At 40.6% G+C, this 22,528-nt stretch overlaps 1 protein-coding gene across 1 annotated transcript in view; it reads right to left on the minus strand.

Moving 5' to 3' along the window:
* Positions 1-22,528, minus strand: part of LOC102463247 (sodium channel protein type 1 subunit alpha) — a 119,152-nt gene that overhangs the window by 51,948 nt on the left and 44,676 nt on the right. The window contains exons 12-19 of the mRNA XM_075933529.2: positions 22,215-22,347; positions 21,479-21,717; positions 19,646-19,819; positions 18,680-19,036; positions 15,958-16,440; positions 9,939-10,056; positions 8,745-8,899; positions 3,973-4,146 (exon numbers count right to left, since the gene is read on the minus strand). Coding sequence (XP_075789644.2) covers positions 3,973-4,146; positions 8,745-8,899; positions 9,939-10,056; positions 15,958-16,440; positions 18,680-19,036; positions 19,646-19,819; positions 21,479-21,717; positions 22,215-22,347 — 1,833 coding nt within the window. The remainder of the gene's footprint in view (positions 1-3,972; positions 4,147-8,744; positions 8,900-9,938; positions 10,057-15,957; positions 16,441-18,679; positions 19,037-19,645; positions 19,820-21,478; positions 21,718-22,214; positions 22,348-22,528) is intronic.

A 22,528-nucleotide genomic window follows, 5' to 3' on the forward strand; every position in this document is an offset into this window, starting at 1 on the left:
CAAAAGTGAAAAGCAAAAAAACCCCTCCAAAAACACACAACCCTCAATGATGTGGTCCCAAAATGAGACACCTCATTTCTTGGCACTTCAGCCCCATGGGGGATAGGGAAGGACAGGGAGGACTAAGGTTCAGGAAATCCCGTAGACCAGATGAACTCTTCTGGGGTTCTGGGGTTAGTGGATTTTGTGGGGCATCTGGGGTCTGGACAAAAATGAGGGTTTCAGTATGTAGGACAAGGCTGCCAGCAAATGAGTTAGGGATGGGAGGTAGGGTGCAGGAGGGGGTGGGGCTTACTGAAGTTGCTGCACCTGAACTACAGGTGTAGTCTTTGTTCTCTGCATGCTGATAGCTACATGCTGGTGCTTGGGCCATCCAGATATTGGATGTTTTATATTTTTAGGAAAGTATGTAAACATCTTTTCTGTTTTGTTCCACTGAAATCAATGTAAAAACTCCCATTTACTTCAATGGAGCTAGGATTTCACACACAATGATCATAATCAACTTTACTAAAAATATAACATGTCATGAAGCTGGGCAGGGGGCTAAAATCTTTCCTTCTACACTGCAGTGATAAGGCTTCAGTGTTCTCAAGGATCTCATTTTATTCTGAGTAAGGAATGCCTCAAGAAGGCTTTCATTTTTCTATAGCACTAATTAAGGATTTTGGACAAATTCAAGAGGAGATCTAGGATTTCACCATCTATTACACTATCCTTTCATATGTTGTAACTGCATGTCCAACCCAATTAGCAGCTGTGCACATCCTAAGCAAATATTTCATACACCTTGGAATTTGGTGGATGTGCTATCCTCCTCCAAAGTTTTTGATGTTATTTAATGGTAGGAAACTAACGTGTGTTAAAGACTATTTCAGACTGCAGTTTCCTTTCTTCTGTGATGTATATACATTAAAAATGACTGAATCATTAGTCTGCACTCAGAATAAATGGATGCTGTTATGTGGTCATGTAATAGCAACTATATCAAATAAAAGTTGAAATATTATTAAAATATTAATAACAATAAATGCACATGCTAACAAATCAACTTGCACATCATCAGAAAGACAGAAGCAAAATAGAACTAAATAATAAGAACTGGTTACATACCTAACCTTACATTAGCTGTGGCACTTCAAGGCATGTTGTCCATATATACGATACTCTACTTGTACTTGTATCAGAGGGGTAGCCGTGTTAGTCTGAATCTGCAAAAGCGGTGAGGAGTCCTGTGGCACCTTATAGACTAACTGAAGTGTTGGAGCATAAGCTTTCATGGGCAAAGACCCCTTTCCTTGTGTTTGAGATAAGAATCTTTTGCCCAGCAGTGTCTTGGGCCTGCACATGCATTTTGAGTTTCTTAATGCTCTTTGTTGAGGGCTTAAAGGGGAAACAACCCCAACCACTATTCTGTTCCATCACCAGCACATAATTCAGAGGATAAAGGACTCATGGTAGTATGGAAGGCAAATTGTCATGGAATACATATTGACAACACATCTCAAAGAACCACAGTTAGTGTAAGGTAAGCAACTTTCTTTTTTCTTTGAGTGCTTGTGGCTATATATGCCACTATTGGTGACTCACGAGCAATGATGAAATATAAAGAAGGATACAATGAGGGATCTAAACTAGATAAATTATAACAGGATTTAAGGCAAGTAGACATCATTTAGAAGGATTCTAGGTTGATAAAGCCTGGACCTTCAGTCTGTCTACAAATGTAGCAAAGAGTCGTGGGGAAAACTCTAAATGGCTTGGCTCTATGCAGTTGGAATGATAATGACCTGGATAACATCCCTTATTAGAATGTGGTTTCAGGAAGAAAATTGGTAAATGGATCATTTGTTTAATGCAAAAAACTGTTACTAGTGTAAATAAGTAATGGGATGGAACCTAAAGGTAACCTTGTCACTACTGAATACTGGAGATGAAGGGACTGCTGTAAGAATTCATATTTCTCCTATTCGTTGGGGTGATGTAATTGCAATTAAGAAAGCTGTCTTCTGAGAAAAATCTAATAGGGAGCAAGTTGCCACACACACTCAAAGGCAGCCTGTCAGGATGACATTAATATCCCAGAAAGGAGGAGGTTCCCTATGTGAGGGAGAAAAATATATAGAAAGTCTTTTGGAAATCTGGTTACAGATGGGTGTCAGAAGACTGTAGTTCTGGATGGGAGGGAGACATGCAGAGATGTCTGGCAAGGGTACTGAAACAGAAACCCCAGAAAGTCCTCCTCTTCAAAGACAGCAAATGTTCAGAATAGTTGGGATCTTGGAATCTGTAGGGGATAACTGAGATTGTTCAGCCCAAATAATAAATCTCTTCCAGTTGGCAGTTTACATTACAGGCAGTCCCCAGGTTACGTACAAGATAGGGACTGTAGGTTTGTTCTTAAGTTGAATCTGTATGTAAGTCCGAACTGGCGTCCAGATTCAGCTGCTGCTGAAACTGACCGCCAGTTCTGACTTACATACAGATTCAACTTAAGAACCCCAAGCGTCCCCAAGTCAGCTGCTGCTGAAACTGATCAGTGGCTGATTCCAGGAAGCCTGGGGGACCGTCTCCAGCAGACCAGGGGCACCGGGAGAAAAGCCTCAAAGGGGCGGGAACCCGCCACGGCTGCGGCTTTGCTCCCGGTGCCCCTGGTCTGCTGGAGACGGTCCCCAGCAGACCAGGGGCACCGGGAGCAGCTTTTCTCGCCCCGGAGGTCGAGGTGGCAGGACTGCTGCCTGCGAGCTCCGGGGCGAGAAAGCCCCCGTTCGTAAGTGCGGATCCGAGGTAAGTCAGATCCGCGTAAGTCAGGGACTGCCTGTATTATGGTAGAATTTACTTTGGATCAGGATAATTTGGACATCAGAGGAACATGATTCTCTGCATCTGACAACTAACCAGTAACCAGGCTATGAGATGAGTGAGAACAGATCCTAATGGAGAACACTCCTGAGATATTAAAATCCAACAGGAGAAATAAGAGTTTTTGTGGAAGAAACAATTCATCTTTCAGTGTCATTTTCAGTTGTTTCTTTCATTAGCTGCTATAACTACCAGTGAGCCAGATAGTGGATGAATGCACAGGTTACTCAAAGCTGGTGGATTGGACCTGATATCTATTTCCTGTCTCCTTAAATGTCACTGTTACCGATGCTTGTGTTGGCCATCTAAGCTTTATTGGGTCTAATAAAGCTTCATTAATAGGTACTGCCTGACAACCATATAGAAAAATATGCAATATGTTAAATGTCTTTGGGAACTCTCCTCTACTATCATCACTGGAATTTCTGAGAAATAGTTATTCAGCTGAGTATCTCCTGAATGTTTCTTTAATCATCTGAGTGACATGGTACCAACAGAATCAATGCCTTGTCCAGGGATAAAGAGGCTATAGCACAGGGGCAGGCAATAAAATGGCAGCAGTTCCCTAGGGTTAGCCTCTGGTGGGCCTCAACTGCTATATTTACCTGAACCTCTGCAGGTACAGGTGACTGCAGCTCCTACTGGCTGTGGATTGCTGTTCCAGGTCAGTGGGAGCTGCGAGAAGTGGCTTCCTGCAACTCCCATTGGCTGGGAACTTACAATGCTTGGATGGTGCCTTTTTCACACCCTTGAAAGGTGCAAATTACATTGACTTAAGTGATAATGTAGTCCAACTCTTAGGGTGCATGCACAGTTCCAAATGACATTACTGGCCAGCTGATTCTGATCTTGGCCACATGGAACACACATGTACTGAGAGTGGAATACATCTGGACAGCATTTGAAGAACTACAAAATTCTGGACAAATCTTTAGTTCTTATGAGACTTTTCAAGAATTTTTGCCTACACTATTTTGCTTGTTAAATATACATTCTTTTGGCATGACCAATATCAAGTGTATAAATATTATGTTAATGAGTTTCATAAAAAGAAGAAAATTAAAGAAATATAAAAGACATAAAAGAACACTTAGAAAATATATCACGTACGTCAACAATTAGGAAGTCCAGCCAGCACCAAGCATTAGTGAAGTATGTTTGATAGCCGTATGCCACCCACTTCAGCAGCATTTCCAGAATAAAGATATAAGTGAAGACCTTGTCAGCATATTCCAGCATTGTCTTGATAGTCTTCCGCTGCTCTATATATATGTCTTCAAAAGCCTAGAAACAAAAATGTTCAAATTTGGTTAATGTTCAGTAATATTATATGTGTAGTTTAGGCTAAGAAAATGAATAACAAATATTCTATCTCCAAATACAATGTTGGGAGACCAGAGTTTTCTCCTACTTTTCCTTTTCACATAAAAACAGGTCTGTGTACTGAATTAATTGTGGAAGTCTATTTGTCCATACGGAAGTCATATAGAAGGCAGCCTTACTATAAGATATTATTTGTATCTGTTGATTGATTTATCTATGGTATTTTTATGGCCCTGATTAATATAATGTCTGACTGCCCTGAAGTCATTAAAGGTTTTATCTTCACAATACCCCTATGAGGTAGAGAAGTATTCATTATCCCCATTTTCCAGAGGGGTAACAAAAACACAAAAGACTTAGGGCTAGATTTTAAAAGATTCAGGCCAGATCTATACACTACACAAGAAAGTTGACCTATGAGAATAGTGTAGCTGAAGGGGATGTATCTTAAACGGAATTTCTGGGACATCTCCACTGTGGGAGGTTTCTTCCATAGATTTCCTTTGCTCCTTGCAACCATGTGGAGTACCGGGGTTGATGGGGGCATTATTAGTGGTCAGTATACTAGATCCGCTAAATCAAACCCTGGAAGATTGATCTCTAGAGTGTCAATCTTGGGGTAAAGTATAGAACTGCCCTAAGAGGAGGAGGGATAGCTCAGTAGTATGAGCATTGGTCTGTTAAACCCAGGGTTGTGAGCCCAATCCTTGGGGAGGCCATTTAGGGATTTGGGGCAAAAATTTGTTAGGGATGGTACTTGGTCCTGCTGTGAAGGCAGGGGACTGGACTCAACGACCTTTCAAGGTCTGTTCTAGGAGATAGGTGATCTCCATTAATTTTAATTTTTTAATTTTAACACATGTAGTGGGGTTTTTCAAAAGCACTATAAGCAACTAATGCACATGGATGTTAGACAAGTCTGGATTCCAGGATCCTGCAAGGTAGAAGTCTAGCCTCGAGTCTACTGCTATGTAGATATATTCTAAGTGATTTGGCTATAATCATAAAGAACGTTGAATTTAACCCAGGTCTCCTATGTCCCTGACTAATACCCTGAACCCTGCAAATGAATTACTTAGGTGCTTTGTGAGTGTTTCACACTTCAGTAAGTTTCATAAGCACAAGGTGATGGTTCCATGTAAACTTGTGATTCTTTTTCCAAACAAGTGATGAGAATTCACCCTAGTCAGTCATCCTACCACATGCTCTTCTCTTTTATGTTCTTCCCAGTGATTTCCTTCCTCCATTCCGTAGGAAGAGCTCAGTGAAGTAAATAGGAGCCTTTTTATTGACTTCATTGTGCGTTGAACTAAACCCTACAGGCACAAATACCACTTTTTATAGTGTTTACTATAAAATTGTTTAGTGAATTATTATATTGATATCAAATAAAGCAAAAGCTGAATGGTATTTATGGGCTTTAGTTTGTGCCAGACAAAAGCCTTGAATTTTGTTTTATTTGAAACCAACATAAGAAATAACATGCATTTGAGAACTGTATCTATATGACTGGCCAAACACATTGCAAACCATGACTGCTTACAATCTTCAAGTGAATGTGGATCCAGATTTGGTTTTACAGAAGTTCAGCTTTTCTCTCTTCCCAAATCCCCCTTAGGTGGAGCATTCAGGATATTTTTATGGCATGTTTGCAGTGTGTTTCTTTTATTGTTACTATTTTACATTACTGGTGTTCTATTATTTCTATTTTATATTATTGGTGTTTTCTCTTTATTTTGGTGGCTTATATTTTTAGAGACAGCCCTGCTGCTATTCAGTCTACATGAGTGGGAATCTATGATTCCCCTGGAGAAAAAAAAATCATTCATGAAAATACTTGTTCTCAGAAGGCAGTAATTAGAAAAGATCTCCGTTGACTGTTTTCACCATAGTACAGGCAGTCCCCGACTTATGCGGATCCGACTTATGTCGGATCCGCACTTACGAACGGGGCTTTTCTGGCCCCGGAGCTCACGGGCGGCGGGTCGCCACCCGTGTCCTCCGGGGTGAGAAAAGCTTCTCCCGGTCTCCCTGGTCTGCTGGGGGGGGGGGTCCAGCAAAGCCGCTGGACCCCCCCCCCCCCCAGCAGACCAGGGGGACAGGAGCAAAGCCGCGGAGCACGCCCGCAGCGGGACAGCTCAAGCACGCCCGGCAGTGGGACAGCCGCGGCGCGCCTGGACTGTCCTGCTGCCCGCGTGCTCTGCGGCTTTGCTCCGGGTCTCCCAGGTCAGCAGACCAGGGAGACGGAGCAAAGCCGTGGAGGACTTGGGCGGTCCCGCCACCCCCGTCTCCCTGGTCTGCTGGGGGGGGGGGGTGCAGCTAGTGCCCCCTCCAGAAGACCAGGCTTTTCTTACCTACCCCTGGGGTAGAGCAGCTGGGGGCTGCCGGGTTGGTCCCGCAGCACCGCTCCAGACCAACTGGGCAGCACCCCACCTGCTCTGCCCCAGGCGTCCTGATTCAGCCGCTGCTGGTCAGTTTCAGCAGTGGCTGAATCAGGACGCCTGGAGCAGAGCAGTTGGGGTGCTGCTGGGTTGCTCCACGAGGCGTACAGCTAGTTCGGATTAGAAGCCTAATCCGAACTAGCTAGTCCGTGCCGCGTGTAGCCGCGTGGCACGGGGTCCGAACTAGCCGGCATTTAAAAATGGCGCCGGCTGGCTTCATGCAAATGAAGCCCGGGAAATTCAAATCCCGGGCTTCATTTGCAACTGTGGATGACTACATTACCCCCGCTAGTTCGAACTAGCGGGGTAGTGTAGACATACCCTCAGTGATCTGTTTTTAATTCATGCTATTTAAATGTCAAATGAAGCATTTACAATTATACATTTTATTCTCTGCTATTTTGTAAATCTAAAATCAAGTATTGATAATTATATATTTTTTCTTCCACTAACAAAGTCTCAGTGTGACACCTGTGACTGAACAGTATCTGCCAGTATCCTGAAGTCTGGGTTGTAGTCTGAGATTGCTAGTCGTATACAGTCCCTCAGATAGGTATCTGTGATCCTGCACTCAGCCTGGGAAGCTTGCTCCAGCACAGCTGGAGCCTATTTGAAAGCATGGGATGGTGGGCGGGCGGAGCCCGCCCACCTTCTAAAAGCCCCTCCCCAACCTTATGGGAGGGACACTGGACCCATGTTCAATTGATTTCTTGGGACAAATAATGACTAAGGGATCAGGAAGTGCAGGCTATAACTATCACCTCAGATGGGACTTGAACCCACAATTCCAAGATGAGAAGACCAATGCTTTGTCCACTAGGCCACAGACGCAGCCTCCCAGTGCTGAGTGCAGGGCAGCTGGGCTGGAGGGAAGAGAAGTGGCTGCCCGGCCAGCTGGCCATGGCGCTCAGCCAGGGTGCACCAAGCTCTATGTGGGCATGCGCAGAAGAGAAGCCGCTGATCGGCTGGAGCGCGGGACAGCCACTTTCAGCTGAAAGCCACAGTCAGCTTGCTGGGGTGTTTCAGCCCTCCCGACCTCCCAGCTCCCACCATTCCTCGCAGCTACTCACCTGTGTTGTTGCTCGGTCAGTAGCTGCTCCTCAAATGAGGAAATCTAATGTAAATGTACTGCGCAGGTGTACAGTTCAGAGAGGGCTCAAGAGCTACTCTTAGAGCCCCTGAGATCTACTGGTAGATCGCGATCTACTGGATGGTGACCACAGCTCTAAGCTGTGCAGCAGCACGGCTTCACAGGTGATTAATCAGCCCCACCCAGTCAGAGGATCAGGGCTCAGTGCCTGATTAATCACCTGTGAAGCTGTGCTGCCATGCAGCTCAGAGGGAACACTGGTAGGGGGCTACACGCAAGTGAGAAAAGCAAACAAACAAACCCTCACTGACCTGGCCCCTGATCCTCACATTCCCCGCAAACACCAGAGCCTAGGCACAGGCTAGTAAATGTTGTGCTCCAGACCCACGGTTGGGTGGCATGAGGGCTGGAGCACTAATGTGGGCTCCCCAGTGCTGGAGGGTGGAGGGGGGAGGGAGCCATGAGCCTCAAGGGCTAGATTCAGGCACACTGTGGGCCACATCCAGCCCCCGGGACTTAGGTTTCGCACCCCTATTTTAGACTGCACAGACTAGCCTTGATTCTCTAAGAAGAGTAGGCTGTTGCAGTCACTTTGTACCACCTGGACACAGATTTTCTGCAGTGAACACCCAATTTATACTGGTAGATGCATATACAAATGGGGGGTAGGGAAAGTAAAGCAAGCCCAGATAGATCAGACATTTATGTTTTCCCTATATTGTAAAATGTTTGTGACTTGATGGTCCCTCAGCCCACTTCTATTTTTAATACTTCCTTGAACTTACTAGTCCAAATACCAAATGATTACTCTGAATATGTGGCTATACTATGGGAAGCGGACTTTTTTTTGGCCTTTTTTTCACATTCAGTGCATTAACACTAGGGTGACCATCATTTGGCTGTCACTGTTTAAAATAACATATTTGGTTTTTATCTACAGGTGAAAATATTCTAAAAACTATGTTTGATAAATGACATTATAAATATTTTCCCACAGAAACATTACACTTATTTCATATTTCACTCACCAGAGCACCGCTACTCAGGAGAATCATAAAGACAATGAAAGTCTCAAACCAGTTGTGTTCAACTATCTTGAAACAAGTTTTCCTCAGATTCCACCAATGTTTTCCTTTCCCCTCTTCTACACTGACTTGACAGCACTTGAATCTTCGTACACAGCCTGTAAAACAAGACACATTTTGAGAAGGGGAAGAGACAAGTGATGCTTAAGGAGATAAATTCTGATTATTTATTTGACTAGTGATACAGCCATTATATTTTCATGAACTTTATGGCTATAAGAAAAGCTAAACTCTGACTTTCAAAGTCCATTTTTCAACCAGTAAAATGAAACACAGTTTATAAGACAACTGGCATTTAAAATCAAATAAAAGAATGGGAAAGTATTTATAATTTACTGAGAGTTCACTGTGTGCAAAGTCCTATACAAACAAATGAAGACATGGTCCATCCGACAAAGCAGCCAAATTAAATTCAGTTAATACAAATACACACACAAACTTCAAGCAGGTTTATATTTTTTAAATGCACTTCTTTCAAACCCTTCTTTCGAAATAACCCTTAAACCTCATTATTTAAGGAGTAAAGGTTATTTTGAAAGAAGGTTTTTATCCCAAAATAACCTTGTCTAGTCAACGTTTTTTCTTTTGAAATAGGATATTTCAAAAAAGTGCCCGGACACCAAAATGCAAATGAAGCATGGGAAATTCAATTTCGCGCTTCATTTGCAATTCTGTTCAGCTGCATTTACATTCCTCTCTCACAAGAGGAATACAGAGTAGACATACCCTTTGAGCGCTAGCTATGAAAAGTGTGTTATTATAACCTAATTAGAACAGCTTCCCATTTTTAAATACTATAATAGTTAGTGCGAATATAATTCAGAATCCTAAGAAAGATAAACAGATTTCTTATGTTTTTGGGAATAATGGCAAATTGCTTATATGATATAATTTTCCTGAATTCTTTGATATCTGAAAAATTGTTAAAAAATCCACATCAGCAGCATACAAATTACAATCATCTTCAGTATATATTATGCACTGAAAAGAGCATTTGTAAAATTCATGATTATGTAGTGTTAAAGTTTGATAAAAACAGCAATTATTTCAAGCCAGGAATATTATTAGATAGTTTAAATAAGTATTTCATTTTACTTCATATTTTTAACATTAAGGTTCATAGTTTGCTTCACTCACCTTCTGTAAAACAGGCCTCTGGCTCCACAGCTTCTTCAGGTTCAGCTTCGTGTTGCTCTTCTTCAGGATGTCCAATATCAACTGTGCTACCTTCAGATGAGCTGGACAAATTTAGCTTCTGTTAAATAAACAAACCACAAAAGCTTAATCAATATACTTAAAATAAATATTAATATTTACAGACACAGCAAAAATTAACAGTATGTGTCTACTCTTCTCTATTTTTGAATGTTTTACAGCTTAATTTAGGTAAGCAATGGCTAAAATATGTCCTAATTCTAGCTGTCACTTTGGTACTGAATGTGTCCATTTAATACAAAGTTAAAGAAAAAAGCCAGGTGAAGCAATGGCGCATGGCTACCCTCATAGATTGATATTGAGGGGCAGCCCCTTGCTGGGTGGAACTAGGAAGGCCACGCTTTCCTCACTGGAAGCAGAGGCGCAGGACAAGAACAGGAATTATAAAAGGTGGGCCCTGTAGCTCATTTGGGAAGCTGTTGCCAATGAAGACAAATGAGTTCTCCCTGCTGTGGACACAGGAACACACAGAAGACTTCTGTGGTCCCAAGGAGGGCCCTTAACTACTCAGAAGGTCAGACAAGTTGACTGCTGAAGAGTTGCCGGGACTGCAGTGAACCCTGGGGAGAGGGAAGACAACCACTAAAAGCAGGAAGGAGTACAGGAAACTGCTGAAGGAACCAGATTACTATTTGGCTATAGTGTTGCCAGAGACATGGTCAGTACGTTGGCATGGGATCCCTGCTGACACAGTGGAAGACCACTCTGTTACTGTTAGGGCCCTGAGCAGGGATATGGTGGAGTTGGGCAGGCCAGGCCCTCATCCCTCCTGCCACTCCACATCTGGAACATCTCTTTTTCCTCATTCCCGGTAGACTAGGAAAACTGCCTGAAGTGTGCTTTGTCATTGTCTTCAAGCCTTCAGGGGAACCCTGATGGGGTTGGGAGGTGGCTGAAGAGGGGCAGGGGTTGATAAGGGAGGTGAAGGGGAACAGGGATGTATGAGGTGGGGGCAGGAGGAGGATGTAGGAGGTGCTGAAGGTTGGGGAGATTCAGGGGAGACTTATGGGGTGGATGGGAGCAGGGGTACACTGGAATGAAACTCTAAGCGGGGGTAACAGGGAGGGAAAGGGGGGATGGGAGATTGAGGGGAGACTGTGGGAGCAAGAGCACCTTGGCTGGGGAAGGGCAGGGGTTGTACAGAAGGGGAGGGAGATACAATGGCAGCTCCCCATCCCATGGGGCTGGAGGGGGGAGGCCAGAGGTGACTGGTGGCAGTACTTGGGGGCACCAGCTCCTATGTCCCTGACAAAATTTCAGTTGCTAAATAGGTTCCCCCATATACCCTCTGGCCCTGTGGGTGCACCTCTCTGCGTCCCTCCTTCTGATGACACCAGTTTCCCCTGGGGGAGAGGCAGCTCCACCCAGCAGCCAGAGGAGAATTCTTTCTGTGAATTTTTTTATTGTTGTAGATATCTGCAAACTCTGATCTGTTACAGACTGGCAATATTTTATTTACATGTTTGCATAGTCATTACTTGCATGATGAATATCCAAATATGCAATAAAATGTTGTTAGGCCACCAAAAGTTTGTGAATGGGTTTGCTGGACTGTGGTATAAAAAAGGTTGGGAACCACTGTTCTGAGATACGAAAAACACCAAGTTTTGTTTGACGGTTATGAAAGTTTACCTATTATGAAGGAGGCACTTACATGCTATTTAAAGCCAAAACAATGCAATAAAACTATGCCGTGTGATGTGCTAATGGTATACATGAAATAACATTCTGAAACTGAAAAAGGTAAAGAAAACTTACACATAGATGCCTAACTTTCTAATCTTACACATTGAATAGTTCTAGTGCTCTCAATGGAAAAGCTCATGGGGAATTAAGTTAAATAACGTGCATAAATCTTTACAGGATTATGCATATAGCAAATGCTCATTTAAGAGAAGAGATGTGACCTCTGTTACTATACTTCCATCTACTGGTGAGGAAAAATATTTGAGTTCAGCATTATTTATTTGTATATTCTGTTGACATTTGCAGATAATAGAGGCATATGCTTTGCTCTATTATTTTTTAAACTTTTTCTACATTTATTTTGCATTCATAAAAGTGGAAGACATTTGACTAAAGAGACAAACTTTTTTATTGTTCTTCACTAAATTTGATTACCTGCCTAGTAAAATACAAATCAATATGAACAATGGTTGAAACTCACCTATAGTTTAGTCAATGTAAAAAGACTAACCAATTTGGCTTTTTTATTGGTAAACATCACTAAACATTGATTTCACTATATATACATAATCCGATGGGAAAATATTTCCATTGATAAATAACCAAAATTTACAGATAAGCAAAGTTAAGAAAAATCATAGAAATTTAGGGCTGGAAGGTACCTTGATAAGTCACTGAATCCAACCCTCTGTGCTGTGTCAGGACAAAGTAAACCCAGGCCATCCCTGACAAGTGTTTATTAAAAACAAGTTGGACAGTTTCCAATGAAAGGGATTCCAAAGCCTACATTGGAAGTCTATTCTATACCCTTATAGTTAGAAAGTTTTTCTTACTATCTAACCTAAACCCGCTATTACTAAGAGGCTGTGTCTGCACTGCACCCCTTTTCCAGAAAAGGGATGCAGATTAGACACTTCGGAAATGCAAATCCGCAGGGGATTTAAATATCCCCTGTGGCATTTGCATTTACATGGCTGCCGCTTTTTTCCAGCCTGGGGATAAGCTGGAGAAAAGCGCCAGTCTAGATGCGATTCTCCGGAAAAAAAGCCCTTTTCCAGAGGATTTCTTATTCCTATTTCTTATTCTTTATTTCTTGAAAGTAGGAATAAGAAATCCTCCAGAAAAGGGCTTATTTTCCAGAGAATCGCGTCTAGACTGGTGCTTTTCTCCGGCTTATCCCCAAGCCGGAAAAAGCGGAAGCCATGTAAATGCAAATGCCGCGGGGGATATTTAAATCCCCCACAGATTTGCAATTCCAACTCGTCACATTATCATCCCTTTTCTGGAAAGGGATGCCAATGCAGACGTAGCCAGAGGGCATGAGGGAGCACATGTACCCCAAACACCATGGGTGGCACAGGCAAGGGGCCAGCCAGCGGCTGGAAGGGCTAGAGTCCCAGAGTATCTAGGGGGACTAGTGGGAGGGATCTGGCATGCACAGCAGGCATCTGCCTCCCAACCCCCGACTGGCAGCAGCATGGGAAGTGGAATAATGCAGCCCCTGCTCACTCTGCTCTCCCAGCGCGTTGTTTGAGGAAGAGGCAGGACCAACCGTGGGGCACGGTAGCAGTGCCCCCTTTCCGCCCTCCCTTCCCCCCATAGGCCCTCCCTGGTAATCCTTGAGGCCGCATTCCTTGAAGAACAGGGTGCCATTGAAATAGAGGACAGAGTGATGGTGGGAAGTGGCAATATTTGAGGGACATGAATGGACTTCCCCCCTTTCATCTCCAGGACAAATTGACAACTGTTCTGACCGGGGATGGCCTGTGGGCTGTAAGTTTGACATCCCTTGTCTAGATAGCTATACCCCATCTTGTAGTTGTGCATTTGACTTTTCCTTCCTAAATGAAGAACTTTTCACTTTTCTTTATTTTAACTTACTAAATTCAGGCCAATTCTCCAACTTGTCAAGGTCCTTTTGAATTTGAAACCTGTGTTTCGGCTTGTTCTTGTCAATTTCATGCTTACTATCCCTTGTAACCTCCTGTTGTCCGACAAATGCTTACAAACTGAATTTGCTCCAATATTTTTCCAGATATGGACTGACTGGTCTATAATTCCCTGATTCATCCTCCTCTGCCTCTTTAATAAGTTATCATGCAACATTTTGTAGAGTCAAAATCCAGTCATTAGACTTTTAATTAGGCTAGTTAAAAATTATCAAATGGCCTGTGAAAATATACTGAGTAAATATCCTCCAATCAACACATTATACCAGATTCACTAGTCTATTTGTGTTTTAATGGTTCATAAATTTAACTTTTTGAGTTTCAAATCTTTTATTAACTAATCATTATTGTCTGAGCTCCTCGTAATTTCCTGCAACTATTAAAATGTAAATAAAAATTTAAAAATGCTTAAAAGGAAACATTGATATTATCAACTGAAATTATTTTAAAAAACAGAGAATTCTTCCAAGTCTAACAATAAAGAGTGCAAAGGACAGCTTGCTTTAGCCAAAGGTGGGGGAAAAGATAAATGAACAGTCTTTAACTTGATTCTAGAGAATAGTATTATAAGCTTCTTTATAGGAATAGTAATACATTTCCAGGTTTCTGCTTGCTTTCTTCTGCCATTTTGGCAGCCGAAATCTCATGTCTACTCTCACCACCAGAATTCTCTTCCTGTCCCATACTGATCTTCCTCTTCTGTTTCTGTTCATCCACCCAAATAACAGCCCTTCCCCCCGATGTCCATCCAAAGATTCCACTAATTTTCCATACCAAAGATTTCCTGTCTCGTGGTTTCCCGTTGTCTCTCTCTCTCCATTTTTATCTTTTTATCCCCTCCAAGTTACTCCTCACTCTCCAGAATCTCCCACCCTCCCCCAACTCCTCCTCACCTAGGTCCCTCTTTCCACAGATGTACTCCCCTGGCTTTCCCTCCACTTAGCCATCCTCCATACTCCTGGAAAGGGTGGGGCCGTGAGCAGAAGGGGCAGGACTAGGGGCAGCGAGCCCTCTGCACTGCACAGAGTGCGGCGCACCTCCCCAGCCCTTAGAACCACACAGAGCACCTGGCACAGCGCTATGGCAATGATTTAATAGGTTGGGAGGCCCAAGCCCCTTTAAATCATAGGGCCTGTGGGCAACTGCTCCCTTTGTTCCCACCTCCCGCATCAGTAAGCCTATAATCTTGTGTCTGTCTCCACCAAAACTGATCTTCCCCCTCTCATATCTGTCTGGCTCCCACAAAAAAAGCCCAAAGTAAGGAAAAAAATGTGCTGCTCCTTCCTGGTCCTTTGCCCCTCCTGCTGTGCAGACCTTCAGGGTTGTTAGGGGGAAGGGAAAGGATTCAGGGTGGGATGCAGGAGTCTCAGCAACAGAACATGTTCCTGCCTAGAAAGAAGCTGAAACCGCATCTTCTTCTGTCTGTTGAACCTATTGACTTACGTATAATTAAATTCTTCTGCCTGAGACAAAGAAACAGATTTACAAAACCAAAAAGGAACATGATGTTAATCTCATTAATCCTCTACATAGCTCTAGGGGGTCTCCCTAAAGACATACCCTAAAGGCCAGAAACCATAGATAAAACACAAACTACCACTTTTCCTGGACAGGAGTATGGAAATAAAAGTAATTTGAATTGCCTGGTGGTACAGAAAGAAAACTTGGTATCCAGAAAATTTTGGATCTAACCCAGAGTACACATACCTGAGAGGGGAAAGAAAGTGGAACTAAAAGTATCATTCAGTCATGCTAGTGAGGAGGGGAAACCCTTTATACATAAAGCAGCAAAGTTCTGAGTGGCAGAGACTCAGTATAGCCAGTTTACGCTACTCCTGATAAGAACTTTGTTTCAGGAGGCATATGTTCCGGGAGCACTGCACTGCTATTGCCAGTTATTGCAATGACCTTTTACAACCACAGACAGCTTTTAGGATTCTCTAGTCTATTTGGCAAGCTGACGTGGCCTTCAAATATTTCAGGATAAGGAAGGAGAAAAAGCTGTATAAAACTACTCTTGCCACTTCCTGCTCTCTGGACCAACTTCAGCTCTGAGAGTTGGATGAATTGAGCCTTCTATCTCCTGTCAATAACCATGAGTTAAGTATTCCGACCTATATTATGTTCACTTTTGTCCATATAGCCTATTCTTTATAGATTTTTATTCCATGCTCATTGTGATTTTATCTGAGCACCTAGAGTATAACATCAGTATCAGATTGATAAACAAACTAGTTCATGCTGAAAGAAAAACAGAAACATTCTCACAATGTTAAAAAATGAGAATATGAACAGAATTTAAATACCTCTTTGCTTTCCTCCAGATCCGACTCACTGCTAAACTCTTCTGTATTTAAATTTTCAAAATCTGATTCCCCAACAGCAATCGGTACTGTCACAGTGAGGCTTGGGTTGTTTATGAATGACATGTAATCACTTTCATCAATTATATATTTTTCCACACTGCTGCCTGTGCCTATGCCACTGGTGGTTCCATTGCCATCTTTGAGATAATCAAGGTCTTTGTTTATTTCCACTGTTAGATGATTAGAAATGCAGCTGTCTTTTTTGTTCAGTTCTTCAAGTGGTTTGATTTCATTTAAAGCTTTTTGTTTTTTAACAAAGGATTTTTGGATGAATTCACGTACTTTTCTTTTCACATAATCTATTCCCTTCTCAATTCTTGCTACAGCAATCTGGAGATTGTTCATTTCATTATCATCATCTGTGGCAGCAAGGTTGTCTGCACTAAATGAGCTCAGTAGCAAGGCCAAAAATAGGTTCAGTACCTGGAACAAGATAGAAAAGTAGTTCCTAAATTTATCTTAGTGGAAATAATTTCTTGCTATAATATTTTTTAAAGCTATGAGATTCATAAGTTTAAAGACCAGAGTTTCAAGCCACAACTCCCCCTTCCCAAACAATTCAATAATACTATTTTTACAATGAATGGCGTGTACATAAAATAAAATATATTTTACTAGAAAAGATGCACTAGAAAAATATCTTTTTATAATTCATAATAATTTGAAGAAGGGCAAATTATAGAGTAAAAAGCAATTCACAAATATTATGATAAATAAAAGAACTAAACATGATTTGCTATGATTCGTAGGACCATGTAGCCTTGTCATTTTGTAAGTAATAAGTTAGTTAGTTATAATGAATGTATATTATAGCAAAAGATTTGGATTAAACTTAAACACAAGGGCTACGTCTAGATTGCATCCCTTTTTCGTAAAAGGGGTGCAAATTAGACGTATCGCAATTGCTAATGAAGCGGGAATTTAAATCTCCCCCGCTTCATTAGCATAAAAATGTCTGCCGCTTTTTTTCGGCACAGAGTTTTGCTGGAAAAAAGCGCCAGTCTAGACACGGATCTTTCGGAAAATAAAGCCTTTCCGAAAGATCCCTTATCCCTCTTAAAATAAGGGATAAGGGATCTTTCGGAAAAGGCTTTATTTTCCGAAAGATCGGCGTCTAGACTGGCGCTTTTTTCCGGCAAAGCTCCGTGCCGAAAAAAAGCGGCAGCCATTTTTATGCTAATGAAGCGGGGGAGATTTAAATCCCTGCTTCATTAGCAATTGTGATATGTCTAATTTGCATCCCTTTTATGAAAAAGGGATGCAATCTAGAAGTAGCCAAGATGTATGCCTCAGACAGGCCAGGCAGCTTCGTTAACTTAGCTCCAGCTCTGTTTGATGTTAGCATGTTCTGATGTTAAAGTGAAGGGATGGAATATTGTAATGCATAGTGATGTTAGTATTAGATAAAGCCTTGTAATAGATAGAAAGAAGTTTAATGTTGAACGACTTTGTAACTTTGTTTAAGTGACTAGAAGTATCCTTTGTTCTGTGCTGCAATTGTGTAAATGTGTTGTTTGTGTGAATAAGAGAGAGGATGTTTTAGCAGAGATAAGTGTGAATGCCACTGCATGCCCAAATGGTCAGAGGAGGGGCCGGAGATTCAGAAGCACCAAATAATTATCAACTATGCTAAAGCCCACTGAAGACGTAAACTGGACTGAAGCTGACTGACAAGCCTTGAAGTTAGTGGCAAGCACCCCTTGATAGGGAACCAATAACAACTTTCACCAAAGACAACACGCCCAAGGGGTTGTCAGCATATGAATTTCAAATGACTGTGAGAACAACTTCCCATAAGCATATGTTTCAGAAAGATTGATTGTGATGCTGAGTGACTGATTAAGGTCTGACAAGGCAAAATGCATAGACTTGCATGGAAGGAAAATCCTATGAACAAAGGGGTGTCTTGTATGGTTCTTTGGGTTCTGTCCTGTGGAGAACTGTGGAGCATCAGTCTGGACTGACAAGAACTCGGATCCTTCCTTGCACCTCTATCTGGCAAATAGGTTGGACCGAGCAATAGACTGGTAACTATCAATAGGGTGTGTGTGTGTGTGTGTGCATATGCTACTTTGTTATATTATCAATAAAGGTGGCATGTTGCCTTATCCCCCTAAAAAAGATCCTGTGTGCTTCTTTTAAGCATAACAACCGTATTATTCAGCAATCACAAACAGTCAGACAACTTGTGAAAATGCTTATAAATCCCAAAAGTATACAAATATTGGCACAAAAATTATTCAAAAATTCAGACAGGAAGTTTGTTATTCTTCATCATTCTGTTTAAAAAGTTTCACTTCTACAATAAGATAGCAGAAACTATATATGTGTTTAACATGACTAGACACACATCATAAATAAGTTTATAAAAAGTGCACAGGCTGAACGTTATTTGAAGCACATATATTTGCAAATAGTCACACTCTTAATTTTTATTTTTGCTAAAAGCTCACTCTATATATCACAAATTTGATCCTGCAAGGTGTGGAGTATTCTGTTTCCATCCCAACAAAGCACTGATGCTTAATTTTAAGCATATAAGTAGTTCAATTGAAATCATATGTGTAAGTTCCTTTCTGACACAATGCCAGAATACTGATTGCATTGCAAGATTGGGTTTTTTTTTTCCAGAATAAACCTTTGAAACATTATGATTACGTACCACTAGATTTCCAATCACCATGACCATCATGAAGACAGTAAGGCACATAGCTTGGCCTGCAACCTCCATACAATCCCACATAGTCTCTATCCATTCTCCACACAGCACTCGGAATACAATCAAGAAAGAGTGGAAGAAGTCTTGCATGTGCCAGCGTGGAAGTACACAGTCAGATGCAATTTTGCAGACACATTCCTTATAATTTTTCCCAAACAGCTGCATACCAACCACAGCAAAAATGAAGACAATGATGGCCAGCACCAAGGTCAAATTTCCTAAAGCCCCCACTGAGTTACCAATAATCTTTATCAGCATATTCAGTGTTGGCCAAGATTTTGCCAACTTGAAAACTCGTAACTGAAAAAAAAGAATAAAAAGGCATTGTTAGTACTGATTTTAACAGACACACAAAAATGTTTTACATATTAGTTTATGAAAAAAATATTGTTGCCAGTGATGAAAATGTTGCTGACATTTACAACCTGGTACCCCAAGAGTATAGTCTTAGATCAAGGATGTAAAAGCCCAGAGAGATATGCCTCATGCAACCTAGCATCTAGGGTTCAATATTACCTTCAGATGCCAGAGAACCTCATGGCTACCTACCTGTTTGTACATGAAGAAGAGATCCATTCTGACAATATTAGCAGGCACACAATAAAGATATTCAATAAGTTCATTTGTTTCTTCACTACAGAATTTTTTGCATTAAGTATTTGCAATAAAAATTTGGAAGGAGACCCCACTCCTATTTTGGGATGCATTAAATGTGAATTCCTGCAGAGTCCCCACAAAAGACAATAGGACATGGCACTGGGGTATTTATAAGTGGGTCACATTTCTGGATAAGGGTCATAATGACCTTAAGGTATCTTGTTAAGACACAAATGTTGAATTAAAATATTATTAGAGCAAAAAAGTCTATAATTATAACTTGCTATCATTTTCTTTTATTAATATATTTACCAATCTGAATGATCGGAGAACTGATAGTCCCTCCACATCTGCAAGACCAAGTTCAACCAAACTAAGTGTTACAATAAAACCATCAAAAATATTCCAGCCTTCTTGGAAATAATAATAAGGATCCTTGGCAATTATCTTGAGAAACATTTCTGCTGTGAAGATCCCAGTGAAGACCTAAATTCAAAAGATAATTTATTGTTCAGATGGACAATTATAGCATCTGTACATATTTTTACATTCAAACAACATATCTTCAATTAGTATAATTCAGAATGGCTATTCCCCAAAACCCTTAAATTCAATACCTAAAATAATCAAAGGAAGTCTTAAGTACTTTACTATTAGTGTTTAAAAAGTGTTGCTTTTAAATAATGATAATAGTGACATCTCATACCCATATTCCCATCATCAGCCTTCATCACACCTCACAGAACAAGTAATGAATCTTCTTTCCACTTGATTTAATTTTACAGAAAAAATTACTTTAAGCTTTGGATTTATAATACAATTTTAATTCTATTTAGGGTGACCATATGTCCTGTTTTGGCTAAGACAGTCCCTTTTCTTAAGCCTTGTCCTGGCTGTCCTGACTTTTTTGGCAAAATTGGGTATTTGTCCTCTTTGCTCTTATCAACTGGTCATCAGTTGACAATAGCAAAAAGGAGAAATGCTCAGTTTGCCAGTGAAGTGGGATATAACTCATAGCAGGCGCAGCAGAATGTTCAAGAAGGGGGGAACAGCAACATCAACCCTGTGAGGGTGAGGAGTTGGGAGAGTGCCTCTGGTTGGGCTAGCCACACATCAGTGAGCAGCTGGGGATCTTGGACCAGCATAGATTGGAGGAAAGTTATCACTATATTTGGCAGCTGCCATTTTTTCTCAGACTCCTTTAATATTTCTGTTAATAATAAAAACATTACATTTGAGAAGATAAACAATTGGTGTAGACTTTAGTGACATTCCTTATAGATGCCACTCTTCTACTAATCCAAATTAAATGTTTCAAAATGACACCAGTTGAATGAAGTCTACCTTAAATGAAAACTGTTACTCCAAAAAACATGTTCCATGGTTAAATTTTACAAGAAAGAATCTGTGTGGTCAATCTAACTTCTGGTGTTCTGGGGGGGGGGGGGGGGGGGTAGCACTGAACATTTGCATACTGTGAAAATAAAATTTTGGACATTGCTTGTGCTGTGGAAAAAAAGACCCAAGTATTCTAATAGAGTTAAGGTGACCATATTTTCCCAAAGGGAAAACAGGGCATTGTGCAGGGCTGGCCCGGGGCCTCACTCTAACCCCCACATGCAGTGTGAGCAAGTATTTCTTTTCTATATACTAAACATAGCACTGTCAGGTTACTAACCAATATGATGACCTTTTACAATTAGAAAAACTACTGAGATGCATTATTTTAGGAAACTACATTTCCATACTGAAAATAGTTGTTTGCGGATGTTTTAACATAATTTTTTGAAGTACTGCCTTTCAATAGATGTTCCTGAAGAAGCTATGAAAAACCATATTTGTACATATTGACGTGAAGATGAAATTCAAACATGACAAAGAGGTTTGTATAGAATAAATCTGAGATGATCCAATGGATTTGCCAAGTAATGTATTAAATAAAGTTTTATTCTATACTGTTAATCTATATGTCTTGAGAAAGGATTGAATGTGGGAACTCCAAAAAGTTAGTGAAATATAGACAACAAAACCCATTTAAAAATACAGATGAAATTCCTGCTTAAAGCTATAATACAGGCATACCTCTTTCAAAATCAAACAAGTAAGCAAAATAAAAACATGTAACAAGACAAAATGAAGACTTACCAGGTTTCCAACAGAAAGTACGTTATTGAATTCTTCAGTCATTGGATAATGTTCCATGGCCATAAATAGTGTATTTAAAACAATGCAAATAGTAATAGCGAGATCAACAAATGGGTCCATCACAACTAGATTGACTATATGTTTTACTTTTAACCAATATGGACTACAGTCCCAGATCAAGAAAATGTTTGCAAATTTGTACCAGCATGGTGGGCATTTCTGTCTTGATTCTTCAAGTTCTAAGGAAAAATGTGAAAAAAAAAAACTATAAAATACTTGCATTCCATACTATACTTTGTCAAAGACCTCTTTGAAATCCCTTTGCCACATTTTCAGAGAATGGTCTGCAAGTGTGCCTGTTTAATATCCATCTATTTGAAAACAAATTTATATTTGAGCACAAAAACACTTATCAAGCCATTTTGTACACAGGAATATGGATTTTTGCAGCCATGAGGAGATTTATATTTGCAACATCAGTGCTTTGTGACCATATGACATGGAATGATCACAAAACAATAAAACAAATATTTCACTAAGTGTTGTGAAACAAACACATCAACTGGGAGTTTTTTATACTCTCTGTAGAAAGATTTACTGTTAAGAGGGATAATTTCAAGTTGTAAATCTTTCTATAGATTATAAAATATATATATTATAATTTTTTAAATTTCAAACAAATGTTTCAGAATTCACTGAAAATACACTAACATTTAAAATTCAGTATTGTACACACCTTCCATAGTATTTGTGAGTATGCTAACTATACTCATCGCTCTTTCTCTTTGAGTAGGGTCTTCCAAAAAATCCATAGAAACATGAAAGGAACTAGATCTTCTCTTTTTTGTTTCAGTTTCAGTAGTCATGCCCTGCAAATAGAATAATAATGAACAGGATCATCATCTTGAGTATATAATAAGCAAATTCCACATACAATGAATTTTTAAATTTAAAGAAATACATGCTACAGGCAATTTATTTTGTATCTAGTTTGTCATGCAAGACTTTTCTTATTTATTGTATTAGTATCCTAAAATTTTCAAAGTATAT

This window comes from Pelodiscus sinensis, chromosome 7 (genome assembly GCF_052426305.1).
Source record: "Pelodiscus sinensis isolate ZL-2025 chromosome 7, ASM5242630v1, whole genome shotgun sequence".
Taxonomy (NCBI): domain Eukaryota; kingdom Metazoa; phylum Chordata; order Testudines; family Trionychidae; genus Pelodiscus; species Pelodiscus sinensis.